Genomic DNA, 23840 nt, shown 5'->3' on the forward strand with positions numbered 1-23840 from the left:
AGATTTGTCAATTTTAAAGACAAGTGGAACAACTCTGCCCCCATTCAGTGGATCAAGCTCCTCCAATATTTGATATTCCCTTCATAGTAAGCGTAACAGGTCTCTCTTTCCCAAGATTTGATATTCCCTTCAAAGTAAGTGGAACAAGTCTGCCCCCATTCAGTGGATCAAACTCCTGTAAGATCTGATATTCCCTTCAGAGTAAGCGGAACAGGTCTCTCTTTCCCAAGATTTGATATTCCCTTCAGAGTAAGTGGAACAAGTCTGCCCTGATTCAAGGAATCGAACTACTTCAAGATCTGATATTCCCTTCAGAGTAAGCGGAACATGTATCTCTTTCCCAAGATTTGATATTCCCTTAAGAGTAAGTGGAACAAGTTTGCCCCCATTCAGTGGATCAAACTCCTCCAAGATCTGATATTCCCTTCAGAGTAAGCGGAACATATCTCTCTTTCCCAAGATTTGATATTCCCTTCAGAGTAAGTGGAACAAGTCTGCCCCCATTCAGTGGATCAAACTCCTTTAAGATCTGATATTCCTTTCAGAGTAAGCGGAACAGGTCTCTCTTTCCCAAGATTTGATATTCCCTTCAGAGTAAGTGGAACAAGTCTGCCCTGATTCAAGGAATCGAACTCCTTAAAGATTTGATATTCCTTTCAGAGTAAGCAAAATAGATATCTCTTTCCCAATATTTGATATTCCCTTCAGAGTAAGTGGAACAAGTCTTCCCCCATTCAGTGGATCAAACTCCTCTAAGATCTGATATTTCCTTCAGAGTAAGCGGAACAGGTCTTTTTTTTCAAGATTTGATATTCCCTTCTGAGTAAGTGGAACAAGTCTGCCTCAATTCAATTTTCCCTGAAGAACAGCGGAATGAGTCACCTCTTCTTCCAGATATGATATTTCCTTCAAAAGAAGCGAAACAAATCCCTTTCATCTCCAGATATGATATTCCCTGAGTAACAGCGAAACATATTCCTTAATCATATTTCAAACCTTGAGGTTGACTAGACGAAAAACGTTTTGTCTCTTCATCTTTGCCCTATTCTTGTTAACACAAGAATGGACAAAGAGGGGCAACTGTCGACACTCATTTTTCTTTCATTATTTATATTATTATTATAATTATATTATAATATATTATTAATAATATTAAAAATAATAATTTATAATTATATTTTATGTTACAAATTTACAATAATAGGCTTCGTAAGCCCAAAACCCAAACCCAAATTACAAGTTATACCCGAAGCCCAACTGCAGTAGCCCAATCAGATTAGGGTTTCTTCATGTTCCATCAGCCACCAACAGCTCTTAGCCGTTGGATTTAGGAGAGATCCAACAACCCAGATTGATTCCTGCTAGGGTTTCCAGAACAGGCCACCACCACTTGGACCACTCATGCCACTTCCGCTTGGACCACTCAACAGCCACCACCACTTGGACCACTCAACAACCACCACCGCTTGGACCACTCGACAACCACCATCGCTTGGACCACTCAACAGCCACCACTGCTTCCAACCACTCACATGCCACTGCAACTAATCATAGTTGGCCATACCATGCGTGAATCATCACCAAACACAAAAAATAATAATAAATAAAATAGATTACTATTTTTAGACTTGTAAAAAAATGGGTATAAAATCCCGTTGAAACAATGTAATGGGGATAGAGTTCGACCCATTCGGAGTTTTCCAGAAACATAATACAAAGCAATAAATCAGAAAGTTTTCAATAGCATTTGAAATGTATCATCTTTATTTTATTTGTATTTTTCATACATATGTGTAAACTAAAAATAAAAACTTGTATTAATAAACAAAAAGACAGTAAGCTTTGCATGTAAAAATAGGAGAAAACGAAAGTGAAGAAAGGATTTTACCTGATTCATCGAAAGGTCGCTGGAGTGCATGAGAAATCGAAAGGTCGAGAGACTTTGAGGCTTTTTTTTGGATGTTTGGGTTATTTTTAGCCAAAAATAATTATATAGGAGTTTAGATCTAAGAAAAGTGGTGGTTTTGAGTAATTTTGAAAATTTTGGCCACCATGTGCGATGGCCGGACGGAATTTGACGGTGGCTCACAGTGGCCGGCAGTTAGCCGGCCGAGCCCAAGGAGAGAGGATATATATTCTCTCTCTCTCTTTTTCCCCTCAAAATCTCTCAAATGAGGAAAAAATAAAATTAGTGGTATATATAGATGAAATTAAGGGTAAAACTACAACATAAATTCCTCAAACTTTACGCGTGTTTTACAAAATGGTCACCAGTAAGGACCTAAATTGAAATTTAACCATTTTCACATGTAGCTTAATTTATTTTGGTAAAATCACGATTCAGCCCTCTTAAGTTTAAGCACGTTTTGCATATTAGTCCCTGAAGGGACTATTTTTTAATTTTTCCCTTTTAAGCCTGATTATTATTTTTTGGGTTTAATTTATTTACACCCCCTATATATTTATATATTTATATTTTGAACATTATATTTATTTTATTTCAATTCTGCAATTTTTATTTATTTTAATTTGATCCCCTTATTTTATTTTAATTTTGGTATAATAATTTATTACATTTATTTTAGTTTTTAATTTTTTTAGTGTTAATTTCCTTTTTAATGTTTAGATGTTGTTCTTAATTGGTTTGACCCTTAATTTAGCCTTCGTTTAAATCCTAATTTTAGTAACTTTAACTTTTAACCTCCATAAAATATGAATCCCTTTAATTTAGCTAGCTTTAATTTAAAATACTTTATATTTAGATATATTAATTAAATTTATGTAAACTATCCTAAGTTTAAAGTTTAAATGTATTTTATATAAAGTAGGCGTATATATTTATTTATTAAATAATAGGTAAAAGTTTTAAAACATTTATACATACATTTTATATAGTAGGTGTATATGTTTCATATAATATGAGATCTATTTTTAAATATACCCTTTAATTTTATCTCCAATTTCATTTTAATTTCCTTTTTTTATTGGTTTGACTTACTTTTAAATTTATAATTTTTTTTTCAATGTATTTGCATCAATCTCCTTAATAGTATATTAATTTATTATTAAATATGTTTCTTTTCTAATTATGTGCATTTGTTTTATTGTAACATATATGGTAAATATATTTATATTGTGGTGTGTGGCTATTAATGTGTAATTAAGTAAATAACTTTTGAATGCATGTTGACCTCATAATGTTCCCCATTTCATTTCTTTCCATTGTAAAATAATATGTATTTGTTAATAATGGATTTATTACACATTTCATTAAAATAATTAGATACATGTATTTTAATTTTTCTTAGTCATATTTAATTACTATTAGTTTTTTAACATGTTTATAAATTACATATATAGTCGCATTTACTTGTACATATGAATTTAGGTACATGACATCCCTAATTAATCTTGTATGATTCCCTCGTCAGCATCACTTGACTCGAATCAAAATAATTTGATTAAGGGTAATATTCGATCATTTTAATATTGTCGTAAAGTAACTGTCTTAACGTATAAGAAAGTTTTTTTTCGATAATTTTAAAACGAAAGTCTATCCTGTTAAGTGACACCAATTAAATTGAATTCATTTTTAAAATTAAGGGATTGAGGAAAATATCATATTCTTTTAATTAAATTCATGGAGAAAAGACTGTTAGATCGAATCTATGGTCTCGTCTCGCGATATTTAATTAATTGAATATCCTTATTCTCATTAAATATTGGTCAAATAAATAATTAATCAATTGTTTGATATGTTTATTTATTTAACTTTGGCATGTGTTTTCAAAGGGTTTTTAAAATAATAATGTTCGATCTAAAATAATTAAATATTATTGTTTTCAATCTTAACATTATTTTAGGTATTATTATTTTGAAATTTAGAATGGAATTCCAATATTTCTTTATTTTGATTGGAGTAAGAATCGATTGCTTCGAGGTATGATTGATCAATTCTTCTCGATAGGAAATAATTAAATATTTTTATCTTTCATCCAAAATTTCAAAGAACATTATTCTAGGGGATCTTAAATTAAGTTAAACTCGAACTTGTACATTTTATTGCAAAGACAATTAATTAATCGACTAGGTACCGATTTAGGGCGTTGTGGGGGTGCTAATCCTTCCCCACACGTAACCGACTCCCGAACTCAAAATTTGGTAAAGCATACCACAAGTTTGTCGTTTTAATTAAAATTAATATTTTATTTAAATGACAAATATATTTTTGGGTGCCCAATCACACCCTAATCAAAGATTGGTGGCAACTCCGTGAACCACGTTTTTATCACAAATTTATCATACTAAAATCATTTTCGAAGCGAGACCACCCCTTTCCCCTTTGGGTAAAAGATCGTTTCAGCACTGCCGATCAACAAAGACAAAACGAAAAAGAGATAAACGGCTTACCAATTATAGAAAACTAAGAAAAAAAACTAAACCCATTCTTATCCTAATCAAATATTAAATATTAAATATTAAATATTAAATTTGATAGTATTTATATTTCTTTTGAATATTCGAAGGATGCATGTCCGGTGCTCCATCAGATAAATACCTAGTGAGTACAATTAATGTGTGTGAATATATATATATATATATATATATATATATATATATATATATATATATATATATATCAAGTTGAATGATATCTACATAAAAATCTGATTAAAAATTTCATTTAAATTAAAAATATATAAGCTGCATTGCATTTTTAAAAGATCGTGATGTTAATGAAGCATCAAGTGATTGAAGATGATACAAATTGGGAGGCAGGTCGGGCCCGCCCGTTACCTTCCCCGGCTAATAATTCAAAGTTAGACATACTTTTCATGAAAGTTATGCGTTCAAATTCAAAAAGCTTTTTTTATTTAAAAAATAAGATATTTAATTTTATCATAATGCATAATTATTATTTATTCTTTCGCATAAACTAAACTACCTCAATGATTAAATAAATGATTCTTATCTTTAGAGGTATTAAGTTCGAGCATTAAAAACAGTAAAGATGTTTGATCTTTTATTATTAAATAGCCAATAATCTTTAAAACATATACTACTTATAATTATCTCTCACTTCTTTGTCATCGTATCAATCATGGTAAAAAAATATGCCCTATCTTTGCAAAAAGAAAGCTTAAATATGTATGTGTTTTATGCATTCATATATATATATATATATATATATATATATATATATATATACTTTTTATAGTGGGTTCTATATTTTAAGTTTATTACTATAATTAAGGATATAATGGTCGGCCTAGTGCCATCTCCTGATCTCCTCGCTATAATATCTGGCAGTGATAGTATCTTGGCCTTTGTCGACTTCCTCTTGTGTTGCCCTTGTTAGTATAATAAAAGGCATATAATTAAATATATTAGAGAAAAAGAGTCTAAATCTTCAATAGTTGGATAGTAGAAAAATTTAATAAAAAAGTAATAATCATTTGACAAAATCTTGAATTATTACATTTGAACTATTACACCATTATTGGATTAAGCACTAACAAAAAGTAACGAAACAAATCTACCAACGAATCTATTATATATATTAATTTAAGATCATCAAAGCAAAAGTTAAAATTAAATTAGTGCGTTTTGCTTTCGTGAAACCCATGTGAAAAATTTGGTTTCAAATGCCAAAGCAGGAAGTTCAAACATGGTTCAACAGGGAAACGAAAAGCTTGCTCATGCTGACAAAGGAAAGGAAAATACCTCTTTCGTTCACCCAAATTTTCTTCCTATAATTACTTATTTTTTTATTATATTTATCTTAAAAATTTATTTGTGTTTATCTTATATAAAAATTTTATATCGTTAATATAAATGTATGTGCTATGTAGTTTCTTTGTTGGTTCAGCTTTTTTATATTGCCGGGTAAAATATTTTTTTTACTCTTTTTAGGTTCAAAGAAGTTTTTAACTAAATATTTTAGTAAGACCTTAATTACTTAATTTTATTAATAAATATTTTATTTGTCGAGAAGAATAATATGGAGCTACTCACAAAAATAATTTTAGGTCCACTCTTACGTTCCTATCTAGGGAAGATAGTTGATGAATCCACTCAGGTCCATGCAGAAGGATAATTCTCAGGGTGCTCGATTGTCAACGACCCTTCCACCTCGACGGTTAACTTCAGCGATCAGAAATATTTTTGAGGATGAGCATATAAATATTAATAATAGAAAATTTTCGTATAAAGTAGACACAAATAAAATTTTAAGGTAGCTATCAATAATAAAATGAACAATTAATATAAATAAATTTCGATCCTAGGATAAACATGTATCCACCTTAAACAAACCTTGCCTCCGCCACTGATTAACTTGTCTACACCATAATTAGTAGGTGCGACCAAGGTTAGAGAAAATTTACCAGTATTTAACGAGATGAAGTTGGAATGATTGGAATGTATGTAGCGATGGTTACGGATTCTGACTCGAATTCTACGAGTTTCAATCTGAATCTGATATGTTTTGATTCAACTCGATCTTATTAGGTCGAGTTTTTAATAATAAAATTAAGTTTGAGTCAGATAGGATCATATTGAATATTTTAGATTATGAGATCAGGTCATGTTCATATTTAGAAAGAAAAAGTATCTGAACTGACATGACCCAAAAAATAATATAATTATATCTATATATTTAGAGAGAATTACAATAATACATCTCGCTATATTTTTTTAATTTGATCCCTATTTTAATATAAAATTAAGAATTATATATTTGTGTCAGGTCATATCAGGTTAAGTGCAAGTTTTATAAAAAAAAAGAGGAGTTAAATTTTGGGTCGAATAAAGTCACCCTAAATTTAGATCGTATCCAATTTCGAGTAAAAAATATATTTTGTTTAGGGTCGAATTAGATTGACTGAAAATCCAACCCAACCAACCCATGACGATCCCTAAGTGTATGGGATGAGCGGAATCGAGGAACCAACCATTATGAAGGAAGTCACAATAGCTTGTTGAAAGAAAGTAAATGTACAAAAATGTGAGCATAAATATAAACAAGGGTACATTACATGTTTGGTCACCAACATAATTTTGTGTTTCTATTTTATTCATCTAACTATATTTTTTTCAAAATTATATCTAACATGAGGTTTCGTTTTAGTTGGTCATCCAACTATATTCTAATGTTTTTATTTTTGTCCTCAAAACATTTACATTTTATCAAATTGTTCATAATTCAAAATAATTTAATAAATCCTCAATATTTAAAAAATCTATCAATTTGATGCAACATAAAATCATTCTTCCAAATCTCGGTCTTCCTCAACACTCATTTCCCAACGTCCTCTTCGCCCGTTTAAGACGTGAAATTCAAGACCAACGTGAGATGATACTATTTATCATGTTCATCGAGATTGATGGATGCCTATAAATACAACCATCTCATAGATGCATTAGAATCACACCAAACTTAAAAGAGCCTTTTAAGCATACACTAAAGAAATGTCTTCTCAAGTTTCTGCAAATCTTGTTCCATCTCAAGCTGTTAACATGTCCAAGGAGAATCGCCATTTGGCCGATTATATTCCCAACTTTTGGGGGGAAATTTTCCTCTCTTCTCCTTCTGATATGGTATGTTCCTACTTGTGAATACCTCTTTTAGTATGTGTATGACACAATGGAACGGGTACTTTGAACTTAACTGAAAGCTTTTCATGCTTCAACAGGATATGGATGCTGGAACTCAACAAGAGTACCAAGAATTGAAGCGACAAGTGAGGAGAATGTTAGTGAAAAGCATCGACAAACCATCCCGAAAGGTGCACATAATCGATGCGGTCCAACGCTTAGGCGTGGCTTATCATTTCAAAAAAGAGATTGAAGATGCCCTGCAAATTGTATACCAAACTGATGATGATGATGATCTCTGCACTAATGCTGTTCGGTTTCGTTTGCTAAGAGAGCATGGCTTCAATGTTCATCACGGTATGCCTTAACTTTTTAAAACCAATATTCATACAAAGGGTAATAAATATGGAACTTATGGAATTCAAAATTTTCTTGCTGATTGAGTAGATACATTCAACAAGTTCAAAGATGAGAATGGAAAGTTCAAAGAATCCTTAATCAGTGACATTAAAGGCATGTTAGAGTTCTATGAAGCTGCACACTTTCAACTGCAGGGAGAAAGTATATTAGAAGAAGCTCTTTCTTTCACCACATTTCATCTAAAGTTGGCAGAAACAATGGTGGATTATCCTCTCTCCTTACAGATCGCCGGTGCTCTAAAACGACCGCTACGCAAGAGCTTACCTAGACTGGTTGCTAGGAGCTACATTTCCATATATGAAGGATATGGTAACCAAGATCAAAACTTAATGAAATTCGCAAAGTTGGATTTCAAAATGGTTCAACATTTGCACAAGCAAGAGTTGAAGGAGATTAACAGGTAATCAATAGTGCTAAAGGTTTTGATCCTTATTCAACAGATAAATATAAATTTTCAGTTTTTCCCTTTATTTCAGGTGGTGGAAAGGTTTAGATGTAGCGACCAATTTTCCTTACATACGAGATAGATTGGCGGAGTGTTATTTGTGGATAAATGGAGTGTACTTTGAGCCCCATTACTCCATTGCTAGAACTTTTATGACCAAAGTAATATCCCTCACATCAATAACGGATGATACTTATGATGCATATGGCACACCAGAAGAACTTGAACTCTTTACAAAAGCAATCCACAGGTCACTCAGAACATATATCCACCTTCACATCAAATCATTACAAGTTTTGTTGACATATCGATGACATATTGCAGGTGGGATATCAACTGCACGGATCAACTTCCGGACTACATGAAATTGCTGTATCGTGAAATCTTAAATGTTTTTAAAGATATGAATGATTTGATGTCCGAACAAGGAAAATCATATCGTGTCCCACTCGCAATTGAAGCGGTATATATAATCTAACTTTGTCTTTTTCTTTCGCATCGAAAAATGTACTTAATTTAAGATGGTTTTGCTAACTTCGTGTTTGTTTGTATATTAATAGATGAAACAAGTGTGTGAAGCCTACTATACTGAGGCCAAATGGTTCCATGAAAAATACATGCCAAAAGTGGAGGAGTATTTGTCTGTTGCATTTGTTTCTTGTTGTTATCGGATGCTTACAATTGTATCTTTCGTTGGCATGGAAGATAGCATAACAAAAGAGACATTCATTTGGGCATTTAATGACCCCAAGATTCTTAGAGCTTCAACAACTATTTGTAGGCTGATGGATGATGTTGTTAGTCACCAGGTATAACATTGATGAACTGTAATATTCAGGTTGATTTCGGTTCGATTTAATTCGTTTCTTTTATTGTAGTTTGAGCAAGTGAGAGGACATGCTCCTTCTGCGGTGGAATGCTACATAAATCAATACGGGACATCAGCACAAGTGGCATACGATGAGTTTTACAAGCGAATAAACAATGCTTGGAAGGATCTGAATGAAGAGTTGTTGAAACCAACGGCAGTGCCAAAGTTGGCTCTTGATCGAGTTCTAAACCTTACAAGGGTCATTGATCTGCTTTACAAGGACGAAGATGCTTATACACGTGTTGGCGAATCTGCAAAAACTAGCATCACTATGTTGTTGATTGATCCAATCTCAATTTGATTCGAGAACTTAATGATTTAAATAAAGTTAGAGTTGGAGTCTCAATATTTGCATGGAACTTACTCTCTTGTTCTTCTTGTGTCCTCATTTGTAAAATAAATAAATGTGTTGCTTAAACTTAAGATTTATGTATTGTGTCTATTGTATTTATGAAACTTAATGTTTTTAAAAGAAATTATATATATAGTAATTGTTTTCTTCAATTTTTTTTTGTGTAAATCACGTGTTTTCTATCCATTTTTTGGTGTGCAACAATGTTCTTATATTAAGTATGTTAGGGTAGAATACACACGTGGTTCTTTAACTATAAGATACTACTTTATTAGATCCATCGATTATTAAAAGTTATAAAATGATCTTTCAACTATTGGGAGTTGTTATGTTTTGTCCCTCAACTATTAACAATTACAAAATGATCATTTGATTGTTCATTATATTTCCAAACTCGTCCTTTTTTGGATCGGCGGGTGGCGATCACATTGGAAAGTATTCATAATGAAAATGAGTGTTCTCAGAAAATCATAGACGAATACAGGGGCAGACCTTCATGGCGGTCAAGTGGAGGCTTGGTCTCCGCTAATTATTTTTTAAGTATTAATTAATATTGAATAAAAAATATATTTTTTAAAAATAATTTTTTTATCAGATCCCTCCTCACTTTAAAAAAAAATTATATTTATGGAAAATAAAAAAATTTTACGAGTACATATATGCGAAGATAGACCAAGGAAAGACAAGAGTTTCAAAGGGGCAACTTGCCCCCACATTCGTTTTATTAAAATACTTAAGCTTATGTTGTTTAAATTTGAGAAATTAATGCGATATTATCCTAAATAGCGGAATTATAGTTAAAAATTTGAAATACCAACATTTAGATAACATATAATCAAGTAGGTGTCGGAATTGAACGTTTTGGGGTGCTCGTTATTCCTCACACGTAATCGATTCCAAAATTCAATTTTGATAAATCTTTAGTTACACGTATATTGTAAAATTGTCTTTAAAATGGAATTTTTAAACCTTTCTTTTAAAATCGAGTTTTTAAATAACTTCCTAAAATAGTCAAGAATTGGATCCCAAAGGTTAAGGACGATTACAACAGAATGTTTAATAAAATTCAATTGGACTGGAAAAAATATTTTTAAAATTTAAAATTATTCAAATTGTTTGAGTTATGTATGTCTACTAGGATCCAACACTTCTTTCTCTTTTAAAATAGGATAAATTACAAAATTGGTTACTTTCGTTTAAATTGTATACACTTTTTCTTATTAAATTCAAATGATATAATATTTGATCACTTTCGTTTTTATTTTATTAAGATGTAGTTATGTTCGTTTTTATTTAATTAAGATGTGATCACTTATTTTAAGACAATTAAATAAAAGTGACCACATATTAATTAAATAAAAACGAAATTGATTAAATATTATATTTTTTGAATTTAGTGAGAAAAATATACAAAACTAAAACGAAAGTGATCAATCACGTAGTTTACTCTTTAAAAAAGTGGTTGTTATTATTAGTGTTACTTGTTGAAGTTGAAAAGTCAAGACAAATGTTTGGCAGCCACAATTTTTGAAGTTTAAGTGACAGCCGGCGGCTAAATGAAGAAAACATGGGCTGCCTAATTTTGTTGAATTTAGGCTTGGGTTAATCACACATTTAGTCATTGCATTTTAGGGTATTTTCAAAGATTAGTCCCTAAGCTTCAACTATAAATACCCTAACCCATTTAGCTTCAAAATCATCTCAAATCATTTCTTTCTCCCAATACTAGAGAGTTTGCTTGTGAGTAGTGAGTGTTTTGTAAACACTGTAAATTTTCTCTCTTATTAAAAGATCTGTAGCAGTACGGAGACGTAGGCAAAATTGGCTGAACTCCGTTATCAATATCGGGTATTATTTTTCTGCTTTTATTTCGCATTCTCACTAATCTGGTTATAAGGAAATTACTCGTTCGTGTTTTATTTCCCAACAACTGGTAATCAAAGCTTTTGGTTGAGAATTTTGTCAATTTTTTGCGAGGTTACTATTCATTACTATTTACATGAATAGTGAATTTCGTGTATAGTAAAATTTTTGTCAACGATACGAATTTGTCGACGGAGGTGTTCTAATACACGATGATTCACAAGAATTGTCAGAAACGATCCAAACGAAGCCAGATTCGAGTGGGAACGATGGATGCAGACGAAGGGAAGGTGAAAATTGAAAAGTTCGATGGTGCGGACTTTGGGTTTTGGAAGATGCAGATCGAAGATTTTCTGTACCAGAAAAATCTATATCAACCCCTCTCAGGAAAGCAACCAGAGGGCATGAAGAATGAAGACTGGGCCCTTCTCGACAGACAAGCCCTCAGAGTTATCCGACTGACGTTATCCCGCAATGTTGCTTTCAACATAGCAAAGGAAAAGACCACGGCGGGTCTTATGGCGGCTCTCTCCAGTATGTATGAGAAGCCATCGGCCTCAAACAAAGTTCATTTGATGAGACGATTATTCAATTTGCGGATGACGGAAGGGGCATCGATGGCACAACACCTAAATGAACTCAACACAATCACAACCCAGTTGAGTTCAGTGGAAATTGAATTCGATGATGAAGTTCGAGCTTTAATTCTCTTATCATATCTACCAGACAGTTTGAATGCTACTGTTACAGCAGTCAGCATCTCGTCGGGAAGCAACAAATTAAAATTCGATGATGTTCGGGATATGGTACTGAGAGAAGAAATTCGACGGAGAGAATCAAGTGAAGCATCAACCTCCTCAGCCTTGCACACGGAGTCCAGAGGGAGAACTTCAGAAAGAAATTCAAATCGTGGCAGATCCAAATCCAAAAGGGGAAAATCAATAACGGGAAAGAAAGATTTTACCTGTTATAACTGCGGCAAGAAGGGTCACTTTAAAAGAGATTGCCGAGTATCGAAGAAAAATACCGGCACACAGGAATCTGCCAACGTGACAGAGGAGACAGGTGATGTCATGATTCTAAGCATCAACAGTCCGATTGAATCATGGATCTTGGATTCAGGGGCATATTTCCTCTCCACCCATGCCAAGAAATCATGGAGAACTATGTCAGTGGTGATTTTGGGAAGGTTCATCTAGCCGATGATGAAACCTTGAAGATCGTCGGAAAAGGAGACATCCGATTAAAGTTGCCAAACCAGACTACCTAGACGCTGAAGGGAGTGAGACATATTCCTGGCCTCAAAAGAAATTTGATTTCTGTAAGACAGCTTGATGGAGAAGGATATAGCACAAACTTTTCAGGCTGTGAATGGAAGATTACCAAAGGAGCACTCGTCATTGCTCGTGGTAAGAAGACTGGTACTCTCTATGTAACATCAAATTTAGAGAATATCATTGCTGCAGCAGATGCTGATGGAAAATCAAACCTATGGCACCAAAGGCTTGGTCATATGAGCGAGAAATGGATGAAGACACTTTTGTCAAAAGGGAAGTTGCCGGATCTAAAGAGTGTAGATGTCGGACTATGCGAGGATTGCATCTTTGGCAAACAAAAGAAAGTGAGTTTTGCAAAGATTGGCAAGACACCCAAGGCTGAAAAGTTAGAGTTGGTTTATACTGATGTATGGGGACCATCTCCAGTTCCATCTCTAGTAGGCTCATTATATTATGTCACCTTCATCGATGATTCTACGAGGAAGGTGTGGGTTTATTTTCTGAAGAAGAAATTAGAAGTCTTTGATACCTTCAGAAAAATGGAAGGCCATGGTGGAAAATGAGACTGGTTTGAAAGTCAAGCGATTGAGGTCTGATAATGGAAGAGAGTACAGAAATAGAAGATTAAGAGATTTCTGCGCAAACAATGGGATCAAGATGGAGACAACAGTTCCCATGACACCGCAGCATATTGGCGTAGCAGAGTGCATGAATAGAACTCTGAATGAACGTGCCAGAAGCATGAGGATACATGCCAGAATCAAGTAGCTCCAATACCAAAGCTGAAACAAAAGAATTTGCTGAGTTTGAGGAGATTTCTGGAAATGATGTTCAGATCAATCCTAAAGCAGTTCAAGAAGAACTACGCACACCAGAACTGAGACGCTCCTCCAGAATTCCTAAACCAACCCAGCGTTATTCACCTTCTTTGCACTACTTGTTACTGACTGACAATGGTGGACCAGAGTGCTATGATGAAGCAATGCATGTGGAGGATTCAGTCAAGTGGGAGTCTTCCATGAAAGATGAGATGGACTCGCTTATGTTAAATCAGACATGGGAATTAGCTGAATTACCACCAGGCAAGAAAGTGCTCCATAACAAGTGGATCTACAGGATCAAAGAAGAGCACGATGGGAGCAAACGCTACAAAGCAAGATTGGTTGTCAAAGGGTTTCAACAAAAAGAAGGTATTGACTACAATTAAATTTTCTCTCCAGTTGTGAAACTGTCTACAATCAAACTGGTGTTGAAAATTGTAGCTGTAGAGAATCTACATCTTGAGCAGATAGATGTAAAGACAACTTTCCTTCATGGTGATTTGGAGGAAGAAATCTATATGAGGCAGCCAGAAGGCTTCATAAAGGCAGGCAAAAAAAACCTGGTATGTAGGTTGAAGAATAGTTTGTATAGTTTAAAACAAGCTCATAGACAGTGGTACAAGAAGTTTGATAGTTTCATGAGTAGCAGTGGTTTTACCAGATGCCAAGCATATCATTGTTGCTACATCAAGAAGTTCGACAACAACTTCATTATTTTATTGTTGTATGTTGATGACATGCTTGTTGCAGGTTCAGACATGCAAGAGATTATAAACTTGAAGCAAAAATTGTCGAAGTAGTTTGCAATGAAAGATCTGGGCATTGCAAAGCAGATTCTTGGGATGAGGATCAAGAGAGACACAAATTCGGGGACTTTGATGTTATCACAGACTGAGTACATCAACAAAGTACTCTCCAGGTTCAACATGTAAGATGCTAAACCAGTAAGTACACCTTTAGGTGTTCACTTTAGACTCTCCAAAGAACAGTCACCAAAGACGGAGGAAGAACGTGCACACATGGTGAAGGTGCCGTATGCCTCAGCAATTGGAAGTCTGATGTATGCCATGGTTTGTACCAGACCAGATATTGCTCAAGCAGTGGGAGCTGTTAGCAGGTATATGAATAATCCGGGCAAGGTACACTAGGAAGCAGTCAAATGGATCCTCAGATATCTGCGGGGTACCACAAACAAAACACTTTGTTTCAAAGGTGGAGATATGATACTGACAGGCTATGTAGATGTTGACTTAACCGGAAATGTCGTCATCAGAAGAAGCACTACAGGGTATGTCTATACTCTAGGAGGAACTGCAGTGAGTTGGGTTTCTCAACTATAGAAGATAGTTGCTCTCTCCACAACTAAAGCAGAATATGTCACTGTTACGGAAGCCAGCAAGGAGATGGTTTGGCTCCAAAGTTTCTTAGAAGAGTTAGGCAAGAAACAAGAAAACAATGTCTTGTATTGTGACAGTCAAAGTGCTATCCATCTAGTGAAGAATCCGTCTTTTCATTCCAGTACGAAACACATACAATTGCAATATCATTTTATCCGGTCTCATCTGGAAGATGGGATTTTAAAACTTGAAAAGATTAGTGGAGCTCAAAATCCGGCAGACATGTTAACAAAGACGGTGACTGCGGACAAACTAAAGTTGTGTTCAACTTCAGTTGGCTTGCTAGACTAACAAGACCAGAAATGCTGCTGCATTGATCGAGGTGTGAAGACAGATTAAAATCAGTCTTCGAGTGGGAGATTGTTGAAGTTGAAAAGTCAAGACAAATGTTTGGAACCCACAATTGTTAAGTTTAAGTGGCAGCCGACGACTAAATGAAGAAAACATGGGCTGCCTAATTTTGTTGAATTTAGGCTTGGGTTAATCACACATTTAGTCATTGCACTTTAGGGTATTTTCAAAGATTAGTCCCTAAGCTTCAACTATAAATACCCTAACCCATTTAGCTTCAAAATCATCTCAAATCATTTTTTTCTCCCAATACTTGAGAGTTTTCTTGTGAGTAGTGAGTGTTTTGTAAACACTGTAAATTTTCTCTATTATTAAAAGATTTGCAGCAGTCCGGAGACGTAGGCAAAATTGGCTGAACTCCGTTATCGATATCAGGTATTATTTTTCCGCTTTTATTTCGCATTCTCACTAATCTAGTTATAGGAAAATTACTCGTTCGTGTTTTATTTCCCAACATTACTGCAACTTTGTTTTATTTATTAAATCAATATACCACATCGGTTAGTTCATCTTTTGTGGACAGTTTCTTCGGTGATTCCTCCCCTTGTGGCTTCATAATATAGAAAACGGTAAACTACTCCAATGGTCACTAATGTTTGGATAATTTTTCGTTTTCACCACTGATGTTTCAAAAGTTACAAATCGGTCACTACCGTTATCATTTGTTTTAAATTGGTCACTCGCTGTTAACAGGCATGACGAAAAACAAACGTGACCTGTTAACATAACAGCAGTTAACAGGCTTACCTGGATGGTATAGTTACACAAATAGTCCATGTTATTCATATATTGAAAACGGTAAACTACTCCAATGGTCACTAATGTTTGGATAATTTTTCGTTTTTACCACTGATGTTTCAAAAGTTACAAATCGGTCACTACCGTTATCATTTGTTAAATTGGTCACTCGCTGTTAACAGGCATGACGAAAAACAAACGTGACCTGTTAACATAACAGCAGTTAACAGGCTTACCTGGATGGTATAGTTACACAAATAGTCCATGTTATTCATATATTCTTTCAATTTGATCCTAGTTTTAATAAATTAAAATATATTTATTTTTAATTCTTATAAATAATTAAATATTTTTAAAAAAGGAAATCAAAATTTTAAAATTAGTTATAAAACAAAAAAATAACATTTTTTTTAATGTTAGGGTAACTAATAAAAACAAAAAAAATTAACGTTTTTTAATAAAAATAACATTTTCACTCCTTGTTTGAATAAGAGATTTGAGATTCTAATTTATTAAAAAGTTATTAAAAATTTTAATATATAAAACATTATTAAAAAGTTTAATTTGATATGTACATTGATTTGAACTTGGATTAATTATTTTTAAAAAAATACTTATTGAACCTTTTTTTATTATTTTAGAGAACATTTATTGAAAACAAGGAAAAAAACGTTTATTGTTTTATAATTTGATGTATTTTCATTTGCAATTTCTAAAAATCATGTCCATAACTAAACACGTTTTTCTTGATATTTTTATTTTTTAAGAAAAACAAAAAGGAAATGATATTTGTTTTCCAAACCAAACAAAACCGTAATAATTTATAAGTCATGCATTTGTGTGCAGCTCATAATTGTAGAAGTCTTTCTCAATGAGACTTTTAATACGCTGAAATTCATTCGGTCTACATTGGCCTCCTTGGGACCGATAATTAATGCGAAAAATTTCATACATTTATAATCCTGATCTATAGAATTTTCTAAATAATTATGAGATAATATAGTTTAAAGATAATTTTAAATATTTTACATTAAATGCTCATACCTCATTGTATTCCTAATGTTCGAACTCGAACTTTAAAGAATAATTTCTTTAACATCGAGATCTTTTGGTTTGCGTATATGAAAAATACTGATTAATTATGTAAAATATGTTTAATTTAAGGAAATATATATTCGAGACGGTCAAATATCTGATCATTATTTTATAAGAAAATACAAAGTAAATTATTTATTACTAATTACTATATATTCGAGAAATAGTTGTCTTTGGACCCTCAAAGAACAGACTAACAAGTCATACCACTGTTTTATACATACATTAAGAGCAATGAAATATTCTCCTGAATTTTCACTCCAATGCCTTCAATTCATGGTTATGGTTCTTCTTTCGATTTCGTTCACCTGCACCGCAGCCTGCCGCTAGACATTCCGAGGCTTAGTCCGACAAGGGAACTCATAGAAAATCCCGAACTTCAATCATCTGCAGCAGTTTCACATGATCTTCAAACCTTTTATTACCCTCAAACACTTGATCACTTCTAGGGCTGTTCATTCGGTTAAAACGAACCGAACCAACTAACAAAACCGAATAACCAAACTTTTTTTCTTTAACCATTACCGAACCGAACTTTTTCGAACATATTAACCGAACCGAATAAATTTCGGTTAATTCGGTTAATTTTCGAATTAACCGATTTTTTAATTTTCTAATTTATATAAAAATTAAATGTTTTTTAATTCAAAAAAAAGTTTATAATTAATTTAAATAATATAATTATAAAATAAAAATTTAGATAAATTTTTTAATTAATTAATAATATTGATTTAGATTTAAAAGTTATTGGATCTTAAATTATTAATTGTGTTTTAAATGTTAGGGTTTAACCCATATGTTATATATAATATATTTAATATTTAATTAAAAAACAGTTTACAATTAATTTAAATAATATATAATTATAAAATAATTTTATATATTTTTTTAAATTAATTAATATTGATTTAGGTTTAAAAGTTATAGGATCTTAAATTATTAATTGAGTTTTAAATGGTTTGGGCTGAGCCCATATGTTATATATAATATATTTAATATTTAAAATTTAATTTCGGTTAATTCGGTTAATTAACCGAATTCGAACCGAATTAACCGTTAACCGAATTCTAAAAATTTTCTTAACCGTTAACCGACCGAACTAATTCGGTAACCAAACCGAATTAATTCGGTTCGGTCGGTTAACCGAATTAGTTCAGTTATTTGAACACCCCTAATCACTTCAACTACCAGCCTCAAAGCTACGCCACTTTTCAGCAAAGATACGTGATGAATTTCAAGCATTGGGGCGGAGCAAACGGTAGTGCCCCGATTTTAGTCTATCTCGGAGCAGAGGTGCCACTCGACAGCGATCTTACCGTAATCGGTTTCCTCAATGATAATGCCATCCGCTTCAATGCTCTCCTCGATTACATAGAGGTAAAAATAAAATTATTCCATCCATAATCAACTGAAAATCTCACAAAAATAATACTATATTTTCATTCAGCACCGATATTATGGAAAATCAATACCCTTTGGATCAAGAGAAGAAGCCTTTAAAAATGCAAGCACTCTGGGGTATTTCAACTCTGTACAAGCTATAGCAGACTATGTGGAAATCATCGTGCACATCAAGAAGAAACTCAATGCTTTCTATTCTCCGGTGATCGTCATCGGAGGATCATTTGGAGGAAGTAAGTTAGAATAATTAGATTGTATAATACGTTAACTAACACTAACTAATCATTTTTCTTTCTTTAATTCAAATGAAACTAGTGCTTGCTTCATGGCTTCGACTAAAGCACCGAGTGCTAAAATTTAATTTAAAAGATTTAATGACAAATTAAATTATAAGATTGTTCAGAAAATGAAAGACTTAATAAAATTAATTTTAAAAAATTTATGCACGGAGTGAACTTTTTTTCTTCACAAACAAGATTTTAATATTAGTATTTATTTTAAAAAAATTAAAAAAAGTTTGGGGAAGAAAAAAATGTTAATTTTATTAAAAAACGTTAATTTGTTTTTGTTTTTATAACTAATTTTAAATTTTTTCTTTCCTTTTTTAAAATATATCATTATTTATAAGAATTAAAAATAAATATATTTTAATTTATTAAAACTAGGATCAATTGAAAGAATATATAAAAACATGGACTATTTGTGTAATTATACATCCAGTAAGCTTGTTAACTGTTGTTAACATGTCACGTGTGTTTTCCGTCATGCCTATTAACGCGAGTGACCATTGTAACAACGATAACATTAGTTACCGATTTGTAACTTTTAAAACATTAGTGATGAAAACGAAACTTACCCAAACAATAGTGACCATTGGAGTAGTTTATGCTTAAAAATAGTAAATTAGCATTTATTAGATTTTGGCTTAATTTTTCTAGTCCCCTATTTTATTTATTTTGTTCTTGATTTCTGCTTATTTTATTTAGTCACCGAATTTAGTCATTTTTTATGTGTATTCATTTTAGCCACTGTTGGATTCTTTCTTCTTATTATGATTTGGATTGACGTTTGCAATTTATTCATTGTAGTCCTAATTTATTTTTAATTGGTTGCTTTTTTTATTTATTTGCATTCTGGTCCCTATTGTTAAAATACGAATATTAAACTTTAATAGACCTTGTGGTGACTTGTTAGGGTATGATCCACATTATTCATGGTCCAGGTAAAATTAATTTTTTAACTACTAATTACTAATTTATTAATAGCTAACTTTTATATTGGAACTAATTTACGACCTCGCGACGATCAGCCCTGGGGTATAACTCACGTTATCTATTGTATAGGTAACAATTAAAAATTAACCCCTAAATTCTAATTTATTCTATTGATTTACTTTCTGTTATTTACATTTCTTCCTTTAAATTTCTGTTATTTTAATTTGTGCCTTAATTTTCAGCATTTACATTTCAGTCCTTTAAATTCCAGCTTTTAATTTCTGCACTGTTTAATTTAAGTTTTATATTTGATTTCTTTCATTTTAGTCCTTTGTTTAATGATTTAATTTCACTTTTCATTTAGTCCTTTGTTTTCTACACTGTTAATTTAAGTTTTATATTTGATTCATTCATTCGTTATGAATGTTGACCTAATTTTTTTTTGGATAAGTAAGATTTTATTATCGAGAAGAAAGTATAAAATCGTCCAAACAGGGAGAAACAAATTACAACAAACTAATGGTTAATTAATACCCCAATTACAACGGATATATAGTTACTAAAATCGTTTATTGATCTTCTTCCCTCCTAGTTGAATCCAAACAATGTCCTTGATGAGGGACAGTAGATGAGCGCTTCACTAGTTTTATGCTTGAAGATTCTTCTATTCCTCTCCTCCCAAATCATATAGATGTAGGAAGTCCATGTAATTTTCAGTAAGGTAGAGATTACGATTTTCCTTTCATTTAACACATGCCCATTTCGATCATTCTTCCCAAGGTAAATGAGGTTTTTGCACATTTGCCAAATTTAAGATAGAATTCACAGTAATTTGGCAAAGTTACAGTCAGCAAAGAGATGATTCCTGGATTCGATAGCAACATTGCAAAGAACACATTGGGTATCAATGACATACCCATCCTTGACAGTCTATCCCTAGTTGGAAGTTGTCAAGAATGGCCATCCAAGAGATCATACTAAACTTAGGAATTTGCATAGGAAACCAAATGATTTTATGCCATGACACCTTACTTCTACTATCTCTCACGGCTTTCCAAATATCTCTAGTGTAAATCATACCAGTATTCAGGATGGGAAGAGCAATATGTCTCAGTTTCAGCAACTTTTAATATTCCAGCTGAGCTTTACAATAAATTTGTAAGCTTTTTCATGTAGACCCCAAACAAACAAGTCTAACACAATAAATAATTTATAGCTTTTCATATAGACCCAAAACAAACAAGTCTAACATCGTAATAAATAACCTCAACATTGATCAAAATGTCACGTGCAATTCAAGACCAACGTGAGATTATACTATTTAACGACAATATCATGTTCATTGAGTTGATGGACATAATGGACGGATGTATAAGTACAAGCACTCATAGATGCATTTGAATCACACCAAAACTTAAAAGAGCCTTTTAAAAAATTAGCTGGCCATATTTCATATGTAATGGGGTAAGGGAGATAGGGTAGTAGGCTGACCCCCAACGCTAGGTTGAGAATACTTCCGTGGAAGACCTCGAATTATGAATTGCCCACATAGGACTCGATCCCACGACCACAAGGTTAAGAGACTGTGCTCTATCAACTGAGCTGGACAGGCAATTGTAAAAGAGCCTTTTAAGTATACACTAAAGAAATGTCTTCTCAAGTTTCTGCAAATCTTGTTCCATCTCAGCTGTTAACATGTCCAAGGAAAATCGCCATTTGGCCTATTATAGTCCCAACTTTTGGGGGGAATTTTTCCTCTCTCCCTTCTGAAATGGTATGTCCTACTTGTGAATACCTCTTTAGTATGTATGACACATGGGAACGGGTACTTTGAACTTACTGAAAGCTTTTCATGCTTCAACAGGATATGGATGCCAGAACTCAACAAGAGTACCAAGAATTGAAGCAACAAGTGAGGAGAATGTTGGTGAAACACATGGACAAACCATCCCAAAAAGTGCACATAGTTGACGCGGTCCAACGCTTAGGTGTGGCTTACCATTTCGAGAAAGAGATTGAAGATGCCCTGCAAATATATATCAAATGACGATGATCTCTGCACTACTGCTGTTCGGTTTCGTTTACTAAGAGAGAGCATGCTTCGATGTTCATTGTGGTATTCCTTAAACTTTTTAAAACCAATATTCATACAAAGGGTAATAAATATGGAACTTATGAATTCAAAATTTGCTTGCTGATTGAGTAGATACATTCAACAAGTTCAAAGGTGAGAATGGAAAGTTCAAAGAATCATTAACCAGTGATATGAAAGGCATGCTGGAATTGTATGAAGCTGCACACTGTCAACTGCACGGAGAAAGATCTTTCTTTCACAACATTTCATCTAAAGTTGGCAGAAACGACGGTTGACTATCCTCTCCACACAGATTGCTAATGCTCTAAACCGACCCCTACGCAAGAGCTTACCCCAGATTGGTTGCTAGGAGCTACGTTTCCATATATGAAGGATATGGTAACCAGGACCAAAGCTTAATGAAATTCGCAAAGTTGGATTTCAATATGGTACAACATTTGCACAAGCAAGAGTTAACGGAGAAACAGGTAATCAATAGTGATGAATGTTTTGATCCTTATCAAGAGATAAAAATATATTTTGAGTATAAATTTCCCCCCCCCCCCATTCAGGTGGTGGAAAGTTTTAGATGTAGCAACAAATTTTCCGTTTGCACGAGATATATTGGTGGAGTGTTATTTTGGATAAATGGAGTGTACTTTGAACCCCATTACTCCATTGCTAGAACTTTTATGACCAAAGTAATATCCCTCATCAAATTATTGATACTTATGATGCATATGGTACACCAGAAGAACTTGAACTCTTTACAGAAGCAATCCACAGGTCATTCAGAAAATATATCCACCTTCACATCAAATCATTACAAGTTTTGTTATTGGATTATTGGGAGAGTTAGACGTTTGAGTTGCTGACATATTGTAGGTGGAATATCAACGGCATGGATCAACTTCCGAGCTATATGAAATTATTGTATAGTGAAATCATAAATGTTTTTAAAGATATGGATAATTTGATGTCCGAGCAAGGAAAAATCATATCGTGTCAAACTCGCAATAGAAGCGGTATATATAATCTAACTTTTTTTTTCTTTAATATTGGAAATTACTTAATTTAAGATGGTTTGCTAACTGGGTATTTGTTGTTTGTTAATAGATGAAACAAGTGTGTCAAGCCACTATACTGAGGCCAAATGGCTCCATGAAATACATGCCAACATGGTGGAGTATTTGTCTGTTGCATATGTTTCTTGCTGCTATCCGATGCTTACACTTGTATCTTTCGTTGGCATGGAAGACAGCATAACTAAAGAGACTTTCATTTGGGCATTTAATGACCCCTAGATTCTTCGAGCTTCAAAAAACTACTGTAGGCTGATGGATGATGTTGTTGGTCACCAGGTATAACATTTTTGCTTTTCTTCAGAAATTTATGAACTGTAATTTTGTGTTGATTTCAGTTCGATTTAATACATTTCGTAGTTTGAGCAAGACAGAGGACATGCTCTTCTGCCGTGGAGTGCTACATAAATCAATACGGGGCATCAGCACAAGTAGCATACGATGAGTTTACAAGCAAATAAACAATGCTTGGAAGGATATAAATGAAGAGTCTTGAAAGGAACGGCAGTGTCAACGTTGGCTCTTGATTGAGTTTTAAACATTGCAAGGGTTATTGATCTGCTTTACAAGGACAAAGATGCTTATACACATGTTGGCGAATCCGCAAAAAACTAGCATCACTATGCTGTTGATTGATGATCACAGTTGATCGAGAACTTAAGAATCAAATAAATTTAGAGTCACTTTTGAAAAGTGACAGCTAAAAATTCAGAGTTCAAATCTCAATATTTATGGAGCTTATTCTCCTTGTGTCCTCGTTTGATTCTATGCTAAATAAGTATGTTTTGGTTGGTAACCTTTTCCAAGTGTTTCAAATTTCAAGAGCAACAATTTTTTATATTG

The 23840-nt window shown here is 33.0% G+C and overlaps 1 protein-coding gene across 1 annotated transcript; it reads left to right on the forward strand.

The window, feature by feature from the left end:
- The first annotated feature begins 7321 nt into the window (after nucleotides 1-7321).
- LOC120169195 ((+)-delta-cadinene synthase isozyme XC14-like) lies at nucleotides 7322-23722 on the forward strand. Its single transcript, XM_039177405.1, has 9 exons — nucleotides 7322-7599; nucleotides 7695-7953; nucleotides 8044-8416; nucleotides 8493-8711; nucleotides 8786-8924; nucleotides 9022-9270; nucleotides 9340-9659; nucleotides 14591-14593; nucleotides 23678-23722. The coding sequence occupies exons 1-7, from the start codon at nucleotides 7471-7473 to the stop codon at nucleotides 9631-9633; spliced, it is 1662 nt and encodes a 553-aa protein (XP_039033336.1). The 5' UTR covers nucleotides 7322-7470; the 3' UTR covers nucleotides 9634-9659; nucleotides 14591-14593; nucleotides 23678-23722.
- Nucleotides 23723-23840: the final 118 nt, after the last annotated feature.

Source organism: Hibiscus syriacus, unplaced genomic scaffold, assembly GCF_006381635.1.
Source record: "Hibiscus syriacus cultivar Baekdansim isolate YM2019G1 unplaced genomic scaffold, ASM638163v2 tig00111754_pilon, whole genome shotgun sequence".
Classification (NCBI taxonomy): domain Eukaryota; kingdom Viridiplantae; phylum Streptophyta; class Magnoliopsida; order Malvales; family Malvaceae; genus Hibiscus; species Hibiscus syriacus.